Source organism: Dermacentor variabilis, chromosome 6, assembly GCF_050947875.1.
Source record: "Dermacentor variabilis isolate Ectoservices chromosome 6, ASM5094787v1, whole genome shotgun sequence".
Classification (NCBI taxonomy): Eukaryota; Metazoa; Arthropoda; class Arachnida; order Ixodida; family Ixodidae; genus Dermacentor; species Dermacentor variabilis.
In genome coordinates, this window is record NC_134573.1 from 189,118,176 (window position 1) to 189,133,828 (window position 15,653).

Consider the following 15,653-nt stretch of genomic DNA (forward strand, 5'->3'; position numbering starts at 1 on the left):
GCTATCTAAATACATGTAAAAGGAAAATTCGTTTTTCTCGGCAACCACTGCACCAAATTTGACGGGGTTTGCTGCATTCAAAAGAAAAACTTACAATCTAGTGACTGTTGGTTTCGAATTTTCGATTTAGGTCGTCAAATTTTTATAAAAACTTGGCAAAAATCGCAAATTTTCAGAAAACGAAACTATCAAGTTTACAACTCCGCAACTCAGCAGGAAAAAATGATATCGCAATTCTGTGAATTGTACATGATAGCACATCTAAAGCGGACAAAATTGATATGTTACACATGAACCTCGAAAAATGGGGTAATGTGTACTTACAACTTTTGCAGAACCCTTGTAAACAACGTAACAAATTCACTTAAGATTTAAAGTGACATATCAAATTTGTCCGCTTTGAATGGTCTAATGAATGCCGTTTACAGAATCACGATATCTGTTCTTGATGCAGAGCTATTAGTTTGTAAACTTCATGCTTCTATTTTTTTCAAACGTATGAATTTTTGAAAATCCTTTTAACAAAATTCAAGCCCTAAATCAAATTCCGCTTTCAACAGTCACTAGAATTTAACTTTCTCTCTCAAATGCAATAAATTTCATTAAAATCGGTACAGGGGTTATCTCAGAAAAACGTTTTCGCGTTTTTACATGTATTTGAATAGGCCGCGTCGGAGTTGGGCCCGAGCTAAAGCTTCCTCTTAAGTGTCGAATGTTAAGCATTGAATTGTGTGGTCTCGCACAACTGATTTCTCCTGAATGTCTTTGCGGGCTCCAGTACGTGGAGCAATTACGACACAAAGGTGCCCAATTGGGCTTGTTGATTCATTACGAGCAATTAATCCACTTCATTGCGATCGGTAACACGGGAGTCATCGGGAGTATTATCGCGGAGGAGATGGTCGAACCAGCGCTATCTGTACCGTTATCTGTACTGGCATCATTTCCCTAGCCGCCGATACGACGGGCGAGCATCGAGAGAGAGATAATTGTTGCAAACACGAGACGCAACTTCGCCAAACAGTATCGCCCCACACAATCCCACGATAACCGGATCACAATGCGTGCGCATTTGCTCTGCAATGCTGCCAGAGGGGCAGGCACGGGTACGGCGCTAGCCGTGCGAGAGACGACGCACTACAAGGAAAAGCAGACCCCCGCGAAATACCGGCCCGACCAGCCCTCGGCAACCCCCACGCGCTCGTCTCTGCACACATTTTCTTTTTCCCGTGCCGTTAATCTTGGCGGGAGGGAGGAAACAGGCGGGCGCGCATCCTCTCTCGTATCGGCAGCATTCTTGGCTGGATTGCGTGTCCGACGCCATCGGCGAGAGGGGCCCGCGTATCTACGCCTTATAAGGAAACGTCGCCGCGGCGCACCCAAGTCGATGGCGGGAGGAAATGCGTCGGTGCCCAGCAGCCGGTCGCGCTTGGCGGCGGAGTTCACGACGCCGAGCGGTGCCGGCTCCGCCTTTGGGAAACGACCAAGCCAGAAGGCTTACTAATTAATACACGTTTGTTTCCACAGGGCGAGAAGCATAGGCGGGACACTACGTAATGGTGAAGCATATGTCAATAAAAGACGTGCTGCCGGAACCCCAGTTACGCACTGCAATTAAGCATTGCATTCTTAAATACCACACAGTAAAAATACAACAGACTCCCGCTAAGACGAATTCCCGGATATGTTGAACAATGAATGAGCGTTCCCCATGGACCCAATGCAAAAAAGAAAAATAATAATCAGTCAATGAATCATTTACAGTGCCTATAGGAACAACGAAATATCTGAGTGGTGGCTCACGCATACATAAAAAAAGAAAAAACACTGCAGGGGAATATAAGTACGAAAAAGAAGAATAAAAAAAATTTGGATACTGTACATACAACAAAGCGCAAGGTGAATACAAAAGAAAAAGTTAGTGACGTTTCACTTCGTGAACACGCGTGAAGTGCAAGGGTGTGGGTGCTTTAGTGCACACGATGCTATCGGCCCTCGGTGCGCAGAGGCCTACACTGTCCGCATCGCAGATTGTATTCAAGACAGGGCTCATGCGGCCGTGCCATACGCAGCAGCGACTGGAGTAGAAGGCCCCACTGTAAATATTCGCTTACTACAGTGAAACCTCGTTAAATCGTAGTTGGCTAGAGCTGGGAAAAAGTACAGGGCCCTGAATACTTAGCTGTGCATGTTCTTAAAAAGATTTTGTGCTCACCGCTGCACTGTTCTTGCTCAAATATTGCAGAACGATCCTATATTGGTGTCGACCTCGTTTAGTTTAACACTCGAACAGTTAATTGCCTGGTTTTTAAGGAAAAAAATGCAAATTTGCCTGTGTTTATGGTAATGAGAGCTGCTGTCGCGATGTCGCAAGCATAAACTTGTGTCGCCGCTTGCCGTCAGCTGCGAGAAACACGCGACTGCCCTCCCTGAAACGCTGCTTACTGCAGATGATGAAAGGTGGTGACACAAATTTACGCTTGTGCCATCGTAGCAGCAGCTCACATTACCACAAGCACAGGAAAATTAGCACTTTCTTTTTCTTAAAAACCAGGCAATTAACTGTGCCAAGTGTTATACTCAATGAAGTTGATGCCAGAATGTGATCGTTCTGCAAAATTTGAGCGAGAACAGTGCAGTGCTGAGTGCAAGATTTTTTTTCGAACTCTCGCAGCAAAATATTCGGGACCCTGTATCTATAGATGGTTGTACTGCTTAACTGAAATAGCGTGATATTGCCCACTTACCTGTCAAAAACTGAACTCGGAGAGAGTACAATGAAAGGGCAAAACACATGCAGTATTTATTCATTTCGAGCGACAAAAGTCTGTTATTTTCGTCTGATACCACGGTGGCCTAGCAGCGACAACAGCGGCCTCAAACTCCCTTAAGCTGCAAGCCAGCTTTTCTGCCAGCCACCTCTTCTCAACAAACACCCGCATGAGGCTGGCATGATGTGCAGCTTCTGCCACTGTCTGGCCTGAATCGCCCGTGCTGTCACTTTCTGTGTCGTCCTCGTCACTATCGTTAGGCGACACTTCAGCAATAACAGAGGCAACGATGGCGAAAAGTCGAACGTTGAAAAGTTGAACCTCGTAGCCGGCATCTTTTCGTTGTCCCAGCAGCACTGTCGAGCATCTCTTCCTTTGCATTCCAAATACCACACACCGTGGTCAAAGATAGATCCCGCTCACGTGCCAGCGCTGACTTTGTGTCACGTTCAATAGCACAAATGATGTCCGATTTTTCTTTTATGCTGAGCACCTGGTTTTTGTCCGAGCTTTGATATGACGCGAATCCTCACTTGCACGATGCCACAACACAGGCCACCACTAGTGTTCTAGAATGCCACATGCCACCACTAGCCAGCCACATCAGCGCCGAAATGATGTTGACATTACTGTGGCTTCACCGTTCCAAGCCCCCTCTGCATTTGCGGCCGTTCTGATCTCCGAGGCTTGCTCTTCTGCTTGGCCGACCTACTGCCGTGCCCAAAGCAGATTGCTTTGGGGGCACAGTCTACATACAAAGTGCCCCGAGTAGCCAGTTGCGTGGCAATATTGCAGGTATTTGTGGGCTTCGTTCACGCTCGGAAAAGCACTAGTATGTAAGTAGCAAGTATTGAGCAACATATATAGCTATGTAGTATATATAGCTTTCATTGATTACGAGAAAGCGTTTGATTCAGTCGAAACCTCAGCAGTCATGGAGGCATTGCGGAATTGGGGTGCGGACGAGCCATATGTACAAATACTGAAAAATATCTATAGCGGCTCCCCAGCCACCGTAGTCCTCCATAAAGAAAGGCGTCAGGCAGGGAGATACGATCTCTCCAATGCTATTCACAGCGTGTTTACAGGAGGTATTCAGAGACCTGAATTGGGAAAAATTGGGGATAAGAGTTAATGGAGAATGCCTTAGTAACTTGTGATTCGCTGATGATATTGCCTTGCTTAGTAACTCAGGGGACCAACTGCAATGCATGCTCACTGACCTGGAGAGGCAAAGCAGAAGGGTGGTTCTAAAAATTAATCTACAGAAAATTAAAGTAATGTTTAACAGTCTCGGAAGAGAACAGCAGTTTACGATAGGTAGCGAGGCACTGGAAGTGGTAAGGGAATACATCTACTTAGGGCAGGTAGTGACGGCGGATCCGGATCATGAGACTGAAATAATCAGAAGAATAAGAATGGGCTGGGGTGCGTTTGGCAGGCATTCTCAGATCATGAACAACAGGTTGCCATTATCCCTCAAGAAAAAAGTATATAACAGCTGTGTCTTACCAGTGCTCACGTAAGGGGCAGAAACCTGGAGGCTTACGAAAAGGGTTCTACTTAAATTGAGGATGACGCAACGAGCTATGGAAAGAAGAATGATAGGTGTAATGTTAAGGGATAAAAAAAGAGCAGATTGGTGTTAGTTGAAATCAAGAAAAAGAAATGGGGGCATGAGCAGGACATGTAATGAGGAGGGAAAATAACCGATGGTCATTAAGGGTTACGGACTGGATTCCAAGGGAAGGGTAGCAGGGGGCGGCAGAAAGTTAGGTGAGCGGATGAGATTAAGAAGTTTGCAGGAACAACATGGCCACAATTAGTACATGACCGGGGTAGTTGAAGTATGGGAGAGGCCTTTGCCCTGCAGTGGGCGTAACCAGGCTTATGATGATGATTGAGCAACAGACAGCTGTATCAGGAGCTTTTCGTGTTGCTCTACAATTCTCTCATTGACACTTTTAATCAAATTATAATATTTGAGAAGTTTCTTAATTAATTCAGACTAATTATCTCATTAGGCAGAATGAAAAAGAATTATCTCCAAGCGACGGCAAATATTACCTTGGTTCTGTCCAGCTACATGGCGTTCACATACATGTTTAATATTTGGCTCAAGTTACGTGGGACACCCTTTATAAACATATATTGTATATTGCAGCACTAGCATTACGCTAGCGCCTGAAATTAGTGTACCTGCAGCACAAAATTGGGTGAAATTGAAGCAAAAGTGAATTTCCCTAGAGTGCATGTTAGTAGCCAGACTGCTCACGGGTCTGTGTCGCCAACTATTCCACCGCGGTATCTGCAATACCAAATCTGACAATCAATATGCCCTTCCGCCTCAACCACCAAACTACATCAACGGTGGTCAAGATTGTAGCCATCCGTGAGGCAGTCTGTTTTATATTGATGGAATCTGCTAATGTCTGGACTGTATTTGGTGACGTGATACCAGCGCTACAAGTGATTCACTATGTCCTTATAAATGAGAACCTTATTTTCTCTTTACTCAAGATGTGATAGAATTTTGATTTCACCCAGAGAACTGGCCATTGTATAATGTTTCAATGGATTTCACAGCACTGTGGCAATTGTCCAAGCTCATCAGTCAACCTTTGTCTCAAAAAAAGTTTTATTGGAACCTTGTCCGGGACTCAATTGTCATTGGCGCAATATTCTAAAGGCTCTGGTCAACGTCTTTCTATGGCCTAGATTTGAGACTTTCACGAGTATTCACTGTTCAAGTTCATTCACCACCGTATTCGACCCCGTCATCAGCACTTTCTTCTCTCTTGTTTTACTCGCCTTTCCCAGTGCCCAGTATAGCAGGTCAGAACTTTGATCCAGGCCGACCTCTCAGCTATTCCAGCACAATAAATGTATATCTCTCTTTATTGGCTAGACTAAGAAAAAAGAATACATACAGCTGCTCTCAACTAGATTTTTATATTTGCAGGTACGCAGTATATCGGCCAGACGAAAATAATAAACAATACACTTTCATAGGTACTCGTCTAGCAGAACCTTACATTTGTCCACGTTGTAATCAAAACATATACAGTGCACACCCAGCTAGGTCTACCTTGACAAATTAAGAAACAGCATTTTTTTTCTGATACTAGCACGAGTTGAAATCTGAAAAGGATACAGAGAAAGGGCATAGTGGACATAGCTTCAGGTTGGTCAACGCGGAAAAGAGATGACCACATGTCTTAGGCAGAAACTTGAGCAATTTGTGAATTAATTGGACTGAAAATGTTTACTCGATGCCCTTGTCATGCAAGAGAGCGCATTTGTCGAGAGCTAAATGAGCATCATTATGCTACAAAAAGGCTTTCAGGGCGTTATGCATGCAGTGCTAGAGTGTGGCTGTGTCTCACTCTGAGAATACTCTCATCTTGGATTGGGCCCAAAGTAATAGATTACAAGATAAGGCATCTAAAGCCTAAATACAATTCTGTGCATGAGCATGCCTTCTGTGACGATATTAGAAAAAAGAAATGCAGTTTCTTGATTTCACGAGATAGCCCTGCACATGTATGCTTTGATTACAATGAGTATCTGTGAATGTAAGTTTTTATTGCCGTTCTACCGATCTGTAGTTGAAAGTAGCACTGTGTGTATGTGTCGTATTATTTGTCTAGTCGTGCTGCACATTTTGATTACAAAGCAAAGGTACAACATAAGTGCCTCCTGCAGTAGTAAGCAACTTACCGACCAGCAAGTACCCCTTCCCCCAGGTAATTACGCCTATGCATACAGGCACTTGAATGTGACAGAACACATTACATGTTGCCATTGTACATGGCAAATATATGTACCATAAACATTATTATACAACTCGTTATAAGCTCATCCTGTACAAGCGTCTCGGAACTAAAAAACGTGACAAACTGGAAGACGTATTGTATCGCCGCAAGCTTGCTCGTTTAACACTATTCCATAAGCTTTATCACCATCCATCCCTTCACAACAATTTCTTTCAGTCACCCCCATGTCATCTTTCCACGACGTGATCATTCTTTCAAAGTTAGATATGTAAAGTGCCATGCATTCTCTCATGCCAACTCATTCATTCTACGCACGATCATTCAGTGGAACAACTTGCCATCATACATCGCCTCAGAAACTTGCACAAAGATATTCCAAGATTTACTTTGCTGTGAAAGAAATGTGTAATAATATTTTGATTGTTCTTTTGTTCATCTTTTGCTTTCATATGTTTTATGTTTTAATTGCTGTTTTTTATTGCTCTATGTATTGCTATTGCACTTTCTAATATGTACAGCGTTATTAATGGTAGCATTCCCCCCTCCCTCATGTAATACCCTCCCCGTGAGGGTTTTTAGGGGTGACATGAATAAATTGTGAAACTTAAGAGAATTAAACTGTGTATTGTAGCCACTTCCTTTATGTAGCTGCAAGTGAGAATCATGCCGCTAGTTTTACCATCCAAGTGCCCACTATACATGCTATTTTGGAACTGCAAAGTGCAGCTAGTGCATGGAAAAGCTACTTGAACTGAAGAGAAACCTGGCCAACAAATGCAGATTCACCCCGACAGCCAAAGCATAGAAAGTAAATATCTTGATCAGTTGAAGCTTGGTTTTCTATCGCAGTAAAGGCTGCCAATATGTGTTGCTTGAAGTTTGTATTTGGCCTCCTACTTTGTGTTTGGTCTTCTGCATCACATTTTTATTTTGAGGTACAAGACCCCACTTCTGTGCACATACATTATGCAGATCCAGTCCAAGTATGACCCGGAGCTGGCGGGTCAACTGCTTGCCTGGGTAAAGGATGTCACGGGTCAGGACATCAACACCTCTGGCGACATGGACAACTTCTATGAAACACTCAAGGATGGCATTCTCCTCTGCCAGTAAGGAACAACTTTGTGCTTGCAACGAGGCTGACCTACGAATGGCAGTACGTGCACCACAAGTGGTATACCGCTCTGCTGTGAGCACTTAGGACTGATTTTCTTAAATAAACATGGCAATTATCACATTTTTCTTTTTCGCAGAAAAAGTGCGGCTTTCTAATGCTACGTAAAGGAAGCAAAAACTAGCACTGTCAAACAGAACCTGACACACACTGTATGGCTGTTCCTCAGTGTTGCTCACTGTTCTGTCAGCTGTATATATTCTGCAAAGCTTGCACTGTATATTATATAAAAGCCGGTATCAACGTACAATGGCACTTTGTGCGCTCCGCTTCACTGCTTCTAAACTTGTGCCTTTTCCTTTTGCTGGTGGTATGTATGAAACACTGTCATCACATTCAGTCCATGTTATCAGCAAACAGTGCTGCCAGTTCTCCCAAGAAGCAGGGGTTCACACCTGCTTATTCACCTTCCCCATTGTGCGCAGCAAAGTGAACTATACAAGAGCTGCCAAGGAAAGCCGTTGTTGCGCTGGTGAACAACATCCCTTGTTCAACTACATGCTGACCAAACTTTTTCTCTAAGCAATACATTGTGCATTTGCGAGTTATATTACTGTGCGCATCACAGGTGCAGGTGATGAGCGAACAAACATGTCCTTTGCGAACGGTCCAGCTCCCCTCTTTGACTAAGTCTTGAGCATGAAGATTGTTGACACCCTGATACAGAGCAGCTCCAATCTGTCGCACAAAATCTAGTGATCATATAATCTTATGCACTAGCTCGGTTCTTCATTCACACACAGTTTTAGATGACATGTAGCAAAGAGACACGTTACACAAAAAAAGTATTGAGTAGATTCATGACTACCCAAATATTGTGAAGCAAGTGGTAGTTGGTTACCTTGAAAGGCTTATTGTTACCTTCTGGACTAGTAGATGGTGCTTTTAAACCAGCGTGAAAAAAAGAATTGTTTGGCTTGGCAAATTACTGCATATGCAGCTGCTTGCTTGTGCAGGACATATATAGTTGCCACAGGACATGTCGTACAACACAAACCTTGAGTGGAGACTTGTGTACCAGGGTGTCAAACTGAACGCAAGCCAAGAACCTTACCCAAACTGGAATTCTGGTCCGAACTAAAACTGAATCGAACCGGAAAAAGTCATCGGTTCGGCACGAAACTGTTCAAGCATATAGGATACAAACGGGTGCTAAATACATATGTGTTTCTTTGAAGTAATTACGTTTCAGTCGATGCACCCAACAAGAACATCATTATGGCTCACGAGTTGTGCTATGAGCGACAATGGGAGTAAACAATAGGTATGTGCTGATGACTATACGGCCACCTTGGCAGAGATACTTGGACTTCTGAACTCGGTCATGCCAGTTGTGTTCTGCGGCCGAAACATTATTTCAGGGCCACCTTCTGTTGAAGCTCCTACTTCGGCCTTTAGGCCAGCTCGGTACGATTACTAGATACAGTAAAACACACACACACCGGGACATACAGAGAGCAAAAAATATGGTGACTTCAAGAATAGAAAATGGGAAAACCAACTAGTTCATCAGCTCGGCTCCTGGCAACAATAACACTGTGGTCGCTAATGGACACTGGCATCTTCCAAATGTGCAGTGACGACTCCAAAGGGTGCAGGAAATTTGCTTTTGTTGCATGCCATGGTTCAACGCATGTTTGGTGCCTCCAACCAGAGTACAGCACGCTCTTTGATTTCTAAAAATCAATCCCGGGACACAATGTGCATGATTTGGACAATTTTGTCAGCGTTCAGTCTGTCAGTGCAAGGCTCTGTGCCACATGAAATTGTGCAAAGATTGCCACATCATTTAGCACAAACTGTCCTCGTTCTGAAGCATGAATGTCTTCACGTCATTTTATTTCAAAAAGAACTATAAACTGAGCAAAATACACTTGCTGGCTTCTTTCTTTGCTACAGACTAGAAGTTTGTAGTAATAAATTAGGTAATACAATGTGAATCGGCCCTGTGTCGCTTGCCACAGTTTACTCACCACCAGTCCAGTAGCAACTACTTGAAGCAAAAATATTAACTGGCTATGCTGCTGTCAAGGCGTGGAAGCTAAGCCCACCCTATGCATACAGAGGCACTCTCACTGTCTTTGTCTATTACAGGTCTGCCTTTTATATGCACAAAAAAAGGCTTCTCCATAACTGTGCACTCTATTCATTAACTGCACTTTGCAAAGAGAAACGTTACTCACTCTTATCAAAGCTGCTTTCCAGTAGCTCAATTTTTAAAAGGCTATTGCTAAAATCATGGCGATGGCTGCACGATGAAAAGTTTATCCAAGCAGCAAGTGCCTGCATTGTTGGCATCTTAATGCCCGGATCTACGCTGCATCCTCGTATTTGATTAGAAAATTTTGCTATTCAAGAAGCCCCATAATGTTCCATTTTTCCCGTACTCGGTAGACTGGAAAATAAAAGGAAACACTGAAAAGAGCAACTGTGTTTCGAGACAATGCAACACGTATCGCACTCTTGCGACGACATTGCCTAAGGTGACAGTCTTTATGTGTGTGGGTGCTGTAGCTGTATAACATTAAACGTCACTCATATTCACATAAAAGAAGACATAATTTCTGTCTCACGTGCCAGGCAGCCCATTTCTTCCACCTCCTGATAACGTCTGCACATGCGCCATGCATACAAGTTGATAGCACTGAGAAGCACGTCACCGCAGAATAAGGTTTACTCTGCCGAATTGGTTTGCAAACTTACTAAATTTAATTTCTACAAACTGGAATGAAATCAGAGTGCATTGAATCTGAACCGAACCGGCATAATTTTCATTCGACATCCTGAATTATGTACATTTGTCTGTGAATTCCTGATCCACTGCTACAGTTGCACAGTGCAGAACTAGGAGTAAAACATGCCTACATAAAACATTACTTGAGCTGCAGAAAGTCCAAGTGAACCCTTTGACCGGCAAAATGCAGTGCTAGTGAGTGCATCTTCATTCTGTGCAATCAAACCATAAATAATGATATAATGCCATAAGAGTTGGCTCTAGTATCTGCATAGCATACAGACCTGTTAACATGAGAAATGGCATCATATTCAATAGTTCAACTATGGAGGTGTTGCAACCACAGAGCTAATACTAACTCAATGGTTGTAACAATGCAGGTGTTACGTTCTAACGTTGACAAAGATGCTCGAAGGGTACACAAACACATGATTATGCATTTAACCTACTGTTTGATAAATTCAGATGCTTTCAACTTATTGCATGGAGGTGCATAAGTACTTTTGTATGTTGCGAGTTTGTGAGTATTCCTGTGTGCTATGAAGTGCAGTCAGTGTTCCCCAAAGATGACATGTCACAAAATTACAAAGCCCATGTGTGAAACATGTGGAACAATAATGCAGCCATGCTCACATTGCCTCATTGACTTGCATTTTATAGGAAAATGACCAAAGTATATGGTAATTTGACAAGACCTTTTTTTTTTCTTTTTTAAATGTTACTTGGCTCTGGCATTCAACTTCTGAGCACGAGGTTGTCAGTTCATAACTGAGGTTTTTTAGCGCACGAAAAGGGATTCGAGACAGTGGCAAGACGCGGACACAGCGCTGTGTCTGCATCTTGCTACTGTCTCGCGTCCCTTTTCGTGCGCTAAAAAACCTCAGTTATGGAATACCAACACGCCCTAACCTACACCCTTTGTCAGTTCAATTCCTGACTGTGATGGCCACATTCCAATGTGTGCAAAATTTAGATGCGCTTGTGTACTGACTATTAGGCACATGTTAGAGAACCCCGCATGGTCGATAATTCATAGCCCTCCCTTTCAGAATTTTAATCAAAAGCATGTACAGGTATATATTAACATACAAATAATCCATCACTTGTGAATGTGTACACCATAATGACCAAATGCCTTTATAGAATCAATTCCTTATAGATGGAGCTACACCTGTTTTCAGTTTCTTCCTCATGCTGATGTGCAGTCAGTATTATGCTCACATTTGCTCTTTCCAGCATTAGATAATATAAACTTGTGATTGTTTCCAAAAGAAAATTGAAGTTCCATCTTGTTTTCATGTAACCATTTCACAATTGAGCATTATTAGCAATAAACTTTTGATTACGCAGAAGAGACCCTAAATATTGATTGTCAGCTTGTTCAAACAAAGTGCTGTGTATTATTCGACAACAAAGTTGAAAAATGTAGATCAGGGATGATGACAAGCCAAGGACAGTGGCTAAGCTTGAGATACAAGGTGACATGCAATATAAATGAGTAGTCCGTCAAGTTTCACAGTCTTGAGCCACGTCAGAGGATGCTGACAAATGAGTTCACTTTTGTGCAGCCTAGTAAACTCTATCAAGGCGGGCAGTATCCCGGAGAAGAAGATCAATCAGAGCAAGATGGCTTTTAAATGTATGGAGAACATCAACCTGTTTCTGGAGCATGCACGGCAGATGGGTGTTCCTGCCCAGGAGACCTTCCAGACCGTTGACCTCTGGGAGAAGCAGAACCTGCTCTCGGTTTCCATCTGCCTGCAGTCACTGGCCAGGAAGGTGGGTTCTCCAGCTTTGTGCTTTGACTTACTGTGTTTGACACCCGTGCCATTCTTTGCAGCCAAAAGAACCCCCCTCCCCTCCTTTTCTCATACCCACAGCTTCTGACATGAATGCTCTGAAGTGGTTTATTGCCAGCCACTAGTGGCATAGCTAGTGCCTGCGACCAACATTTTCCATATGTTTTTTCACGTGAGCTACAAAGCTGCATATTTCAGCTGCAATGGAGTCGTTGATGTGCAAAGTGCACAAGGCAGTGGTCTCAATATTTTCTCCATGCTTCTTCACTGCCCTCTTGCAATCACCTCATTCATATGCAGCAACCTGTGGTTCAAGTAATTCAAAGTTAGGCAAACACTGCATACTGTTCGTAATGCATTTAAAGGCTTGTGGTAAAGGAGCAAGCACGCCACAGAAAATGTTCACTCTAAGGTAATGCACCCACTCTTCAGAGAGCCCTGCTCTCTCAAGTATCAAACCAATGAGTTTGATACAAAATACATTGATGGTTATTACAAGTTTATGCAAGGTACAATTACAAGTTAGGTTTATTTTTACAAGGTACAAGTTAGGTTTAATTTTATTTAACTCAATTTAATAAAAAAGAAACTTGATGAGGTATGCTTCTTGCCTAAGTCTCGGAGCAGTGGCTAAAAGCGAGACATAATAGCAGTACAGGAGCATCTCGAGGATGTCTCTGCCCATTAGGGAGAACAGCACAAAGATAGGACCTGAGGACATGAATGCATAAGGGAGAATAAACCCGTTGGGAACATTTAGAAAAAGCACCTGAAGTGTGCAGGAAAGTTAGAGTATTGTTTCCATCCCACTGACATTTTGCACTTCTATGCTTGGGTGCTACTTGTCTGTTTCCTCAATGCAATTCTTCTATAAATGGTCATTGCTATAACAAGTTTTTTTCATCACTGACCTAATGCTTTCTTACATTGGGATACCCTGTATAATAGGTGAAGAGTGGGTCCAACTATCATGCACCAAGATTGAAAAATGTGCAAATGCCACATAGCTGGACAGAACCAAGGTAATGTTGCTCGCTGTCACTTGGAGATACTCAGACTACTTTTTGCATACCATCTAATTACATCATTTGTATTAATCAACTTCTCTAATATTATAATTAGATTAAAAGTGTCAATGAGAAAATTGTAGAGTAACATGAAAAACTCCCAATGCAGCTTTCTGTTGCTCATAAATCTCTTTTCCAGAGCATGAAAGAAGCCCGTGCATACACCCAGAGTGCCTCGAGCAACTAGTCGTGCGGCAATTTTGTCTATTCGTGGGCTTCTTTCATGCTAGGAAAAACTTTTATGTAGCATGTATTGAGCAACAGAGAGCTGTATCAGGAGTTTTTCGTGTTGCTCTGTCATTTTCTCATTGACACTTAATCTAATTATAATACTTGAGAAGTTGATTAATTAAGGCTATTTATGCAATTAGTCGGAATGCAAGAAATAATGTTTCTCCAAGTGACAGCAAACAAGATTACCTTGGTTCTATCCAGCTATGTAGTATTTGCATATTTTCAAATCTTGGTGCAAGACAGTTGGAAAAAACTGGCATGTTCACACTATTCTCAAGATTATACAGGGTGTCCCAACTGCTTTATGCATTATTTTGTACCATTCTGGGGACAGTGGCTCCACGCAGAAGTAGTAAACAGACTAGAAATGATTTATCTCTCACTTTTGAAAAACGTCTCAGATCGCTTGTTTTTTAAGCTTTGTTGGCACATAGTTGCTCCTACTGAAAACACTAGTTTTTGCTGATGCCATTTGCATTGTCATCAGCATGAAACAATATATGCCAATAATTGTGTGCAATTGAGTGTGCATGATTTCAGCTCACCTTTGGCAGCAGGCATGAGAAATAACTGGATGAGCTATATCATGTATGTTACAAGTTATAGAGCTAGTAAATGAAAAAATGTTGATTATCTTGCAACAATCATTTGCTTCCTCTTAAACCATTCACATTCTCTCTTAGGTATCTGTGCTTATCATGACAGCAATTCCGGTCTAAAATTTGGTACTTAGGATATAGGTTCCTAACATTCCTTGGTACTATAATGTTGTATTGCAGTTTCAAATTTTGCAAAATTTTGTTTCGATGCTTTTGCATAGGCATCGTTGCTTTGCGGTTTTACTTTCTTGTGCTTCATAAGTGACCTTTCTTTTATGTACTCTAAAATGATTGTTAATTGCGACGAAAGCTATGTATGTCAGCAAGTGTTCCTGTAATTTAGAGATAATTTATGCTCTGCCATATCTAGGAAAGTTAACTTGCCTTTCTTTTTTCTAAGATTTAAGTTGTGTTCTCATCCGTTGCTTGCAGGCTCCCAAGTTTGGTGTCAAGGGCATGGGACCTAAAGAGGCAGAAGCAAATGTTCGCAACTTCAGCGAGGAGCAGCTGAAGGCTGGCCAGAATGTTATCAGTCTGCAGTATGGATCCAACAAGGGTGCCACACAAAGTGGCATCAACTTTGGCAACACCCGCCACATGTAAAGATCCATCTGGAACAGTCCCATACCTCAGTCAAAATGGCTGGGATGATGCCAAAACACTAGAGGGGAGGGAACAAAGGCCATCCCACATCTGCAGAAGTGTCAAATTGGAAAGGCAGTGAGGCTCACTGCATGTCTGTTTAAATGCTTTGCTGGTTAGGAATAGGGATTTGTACATTCCAGAGTGGCTAAACACATACGTGAAGAAAGAGCCTGCTGGCACTCCAAGTCTAGTTGCAAACAGAACTTCCTCTGCTTACTTACAGACACTAGCTTTCTGTGGCTATTCGTATGTACCATGACGGTACAAATGGACAAGTAGCATGGAGAGTTGCACTTTTGCACAAAGAGCCTGGATAGCAGGGCAGTTATGTGCTTCTGAGCATTGCAGCCACCATTAATGTATAGACACTATGTGCCACATGTTCTTGCTTCAAGCCCATTTTCCAAAGGTTACCTAGCACTTGGAAGCCAAATTTTGATGCTCTACAGTTAGAAAGAACAATGAGTGGCCTTTTGAAGGGCAGCATTTGTTACCTGTGCGAAAATGTTCCAATTTTAAACTGTTATTTTCGTACTGAATAAAGTACTACAATTTTAAACATGTCTTCATTACACCACACATAAGGAAGAGACAAATACTGTGAATCAGACAGGACTAGACTTCACGATATGCAAGCATCTGCATTACTAGTCTCATGTTCAGGTACTATATGGCAGTATTGATACTTCAGAGCCTTGAAGGAACATTTAAAAACTGAAACTTTATTTATCAGGTCTCGCAATAAAGCCAGTCTGAAATAATCCCAATGCACAACACACATAAGGCACAAAATCTGCTTGTATTTTGAAATAACTATTCAGTAGAATGATTAACATTTTCATGCTTAATTTTTG

At 42.4% G+C, this 15,653-nt stretch overlaps 1 protein-coding gene and 1 long non-coding RNA gene across 2 annotated transcripts in view; one reads left to right on the forward strand and one right to left on the reverse strand.

The window, feature by feature from the left end:
- The window catches only part of Chd64 (transgelin calponin-3), a 71,222-nt gene extending 55,864 nt beyond the window's left edge, over positions 1-15,358 (forward strand). The window contains exons 2-4 of the mRNA XM_075697146.1: positions 7,520-7,656; positions 12,024-12,234; positions 14,587-15,358. Coding sequence (XP_075553261.1) covers positions 7,520-7,656; positions 12,024-12,234; positions 14,587-14,757 — 519 coding nt within the window. The 3' untranslated portion in view covers positions 14,758-15,358. The remainder of the gene's footprint in view (positions 1-7,519; positions 7,657-12,023; positions 12,235-14,586) is intronic.
- LOC142585978 (uncharacterized) lies at positions 12,345-14,628 on the reverse strand. The gene is made up of 2 exons (XR_012829166.1): positions 14,539-14,628; positions 12,345-12,558 (listed from the first exon to the last, which is right to left on the reverse strand). It is a non-coding gene; the product is annotated as an uncharacterized LOC142585978 (long non-coding RNA).
- Positions 15,359-15,653: the final 295 nt, after the last annotated feature.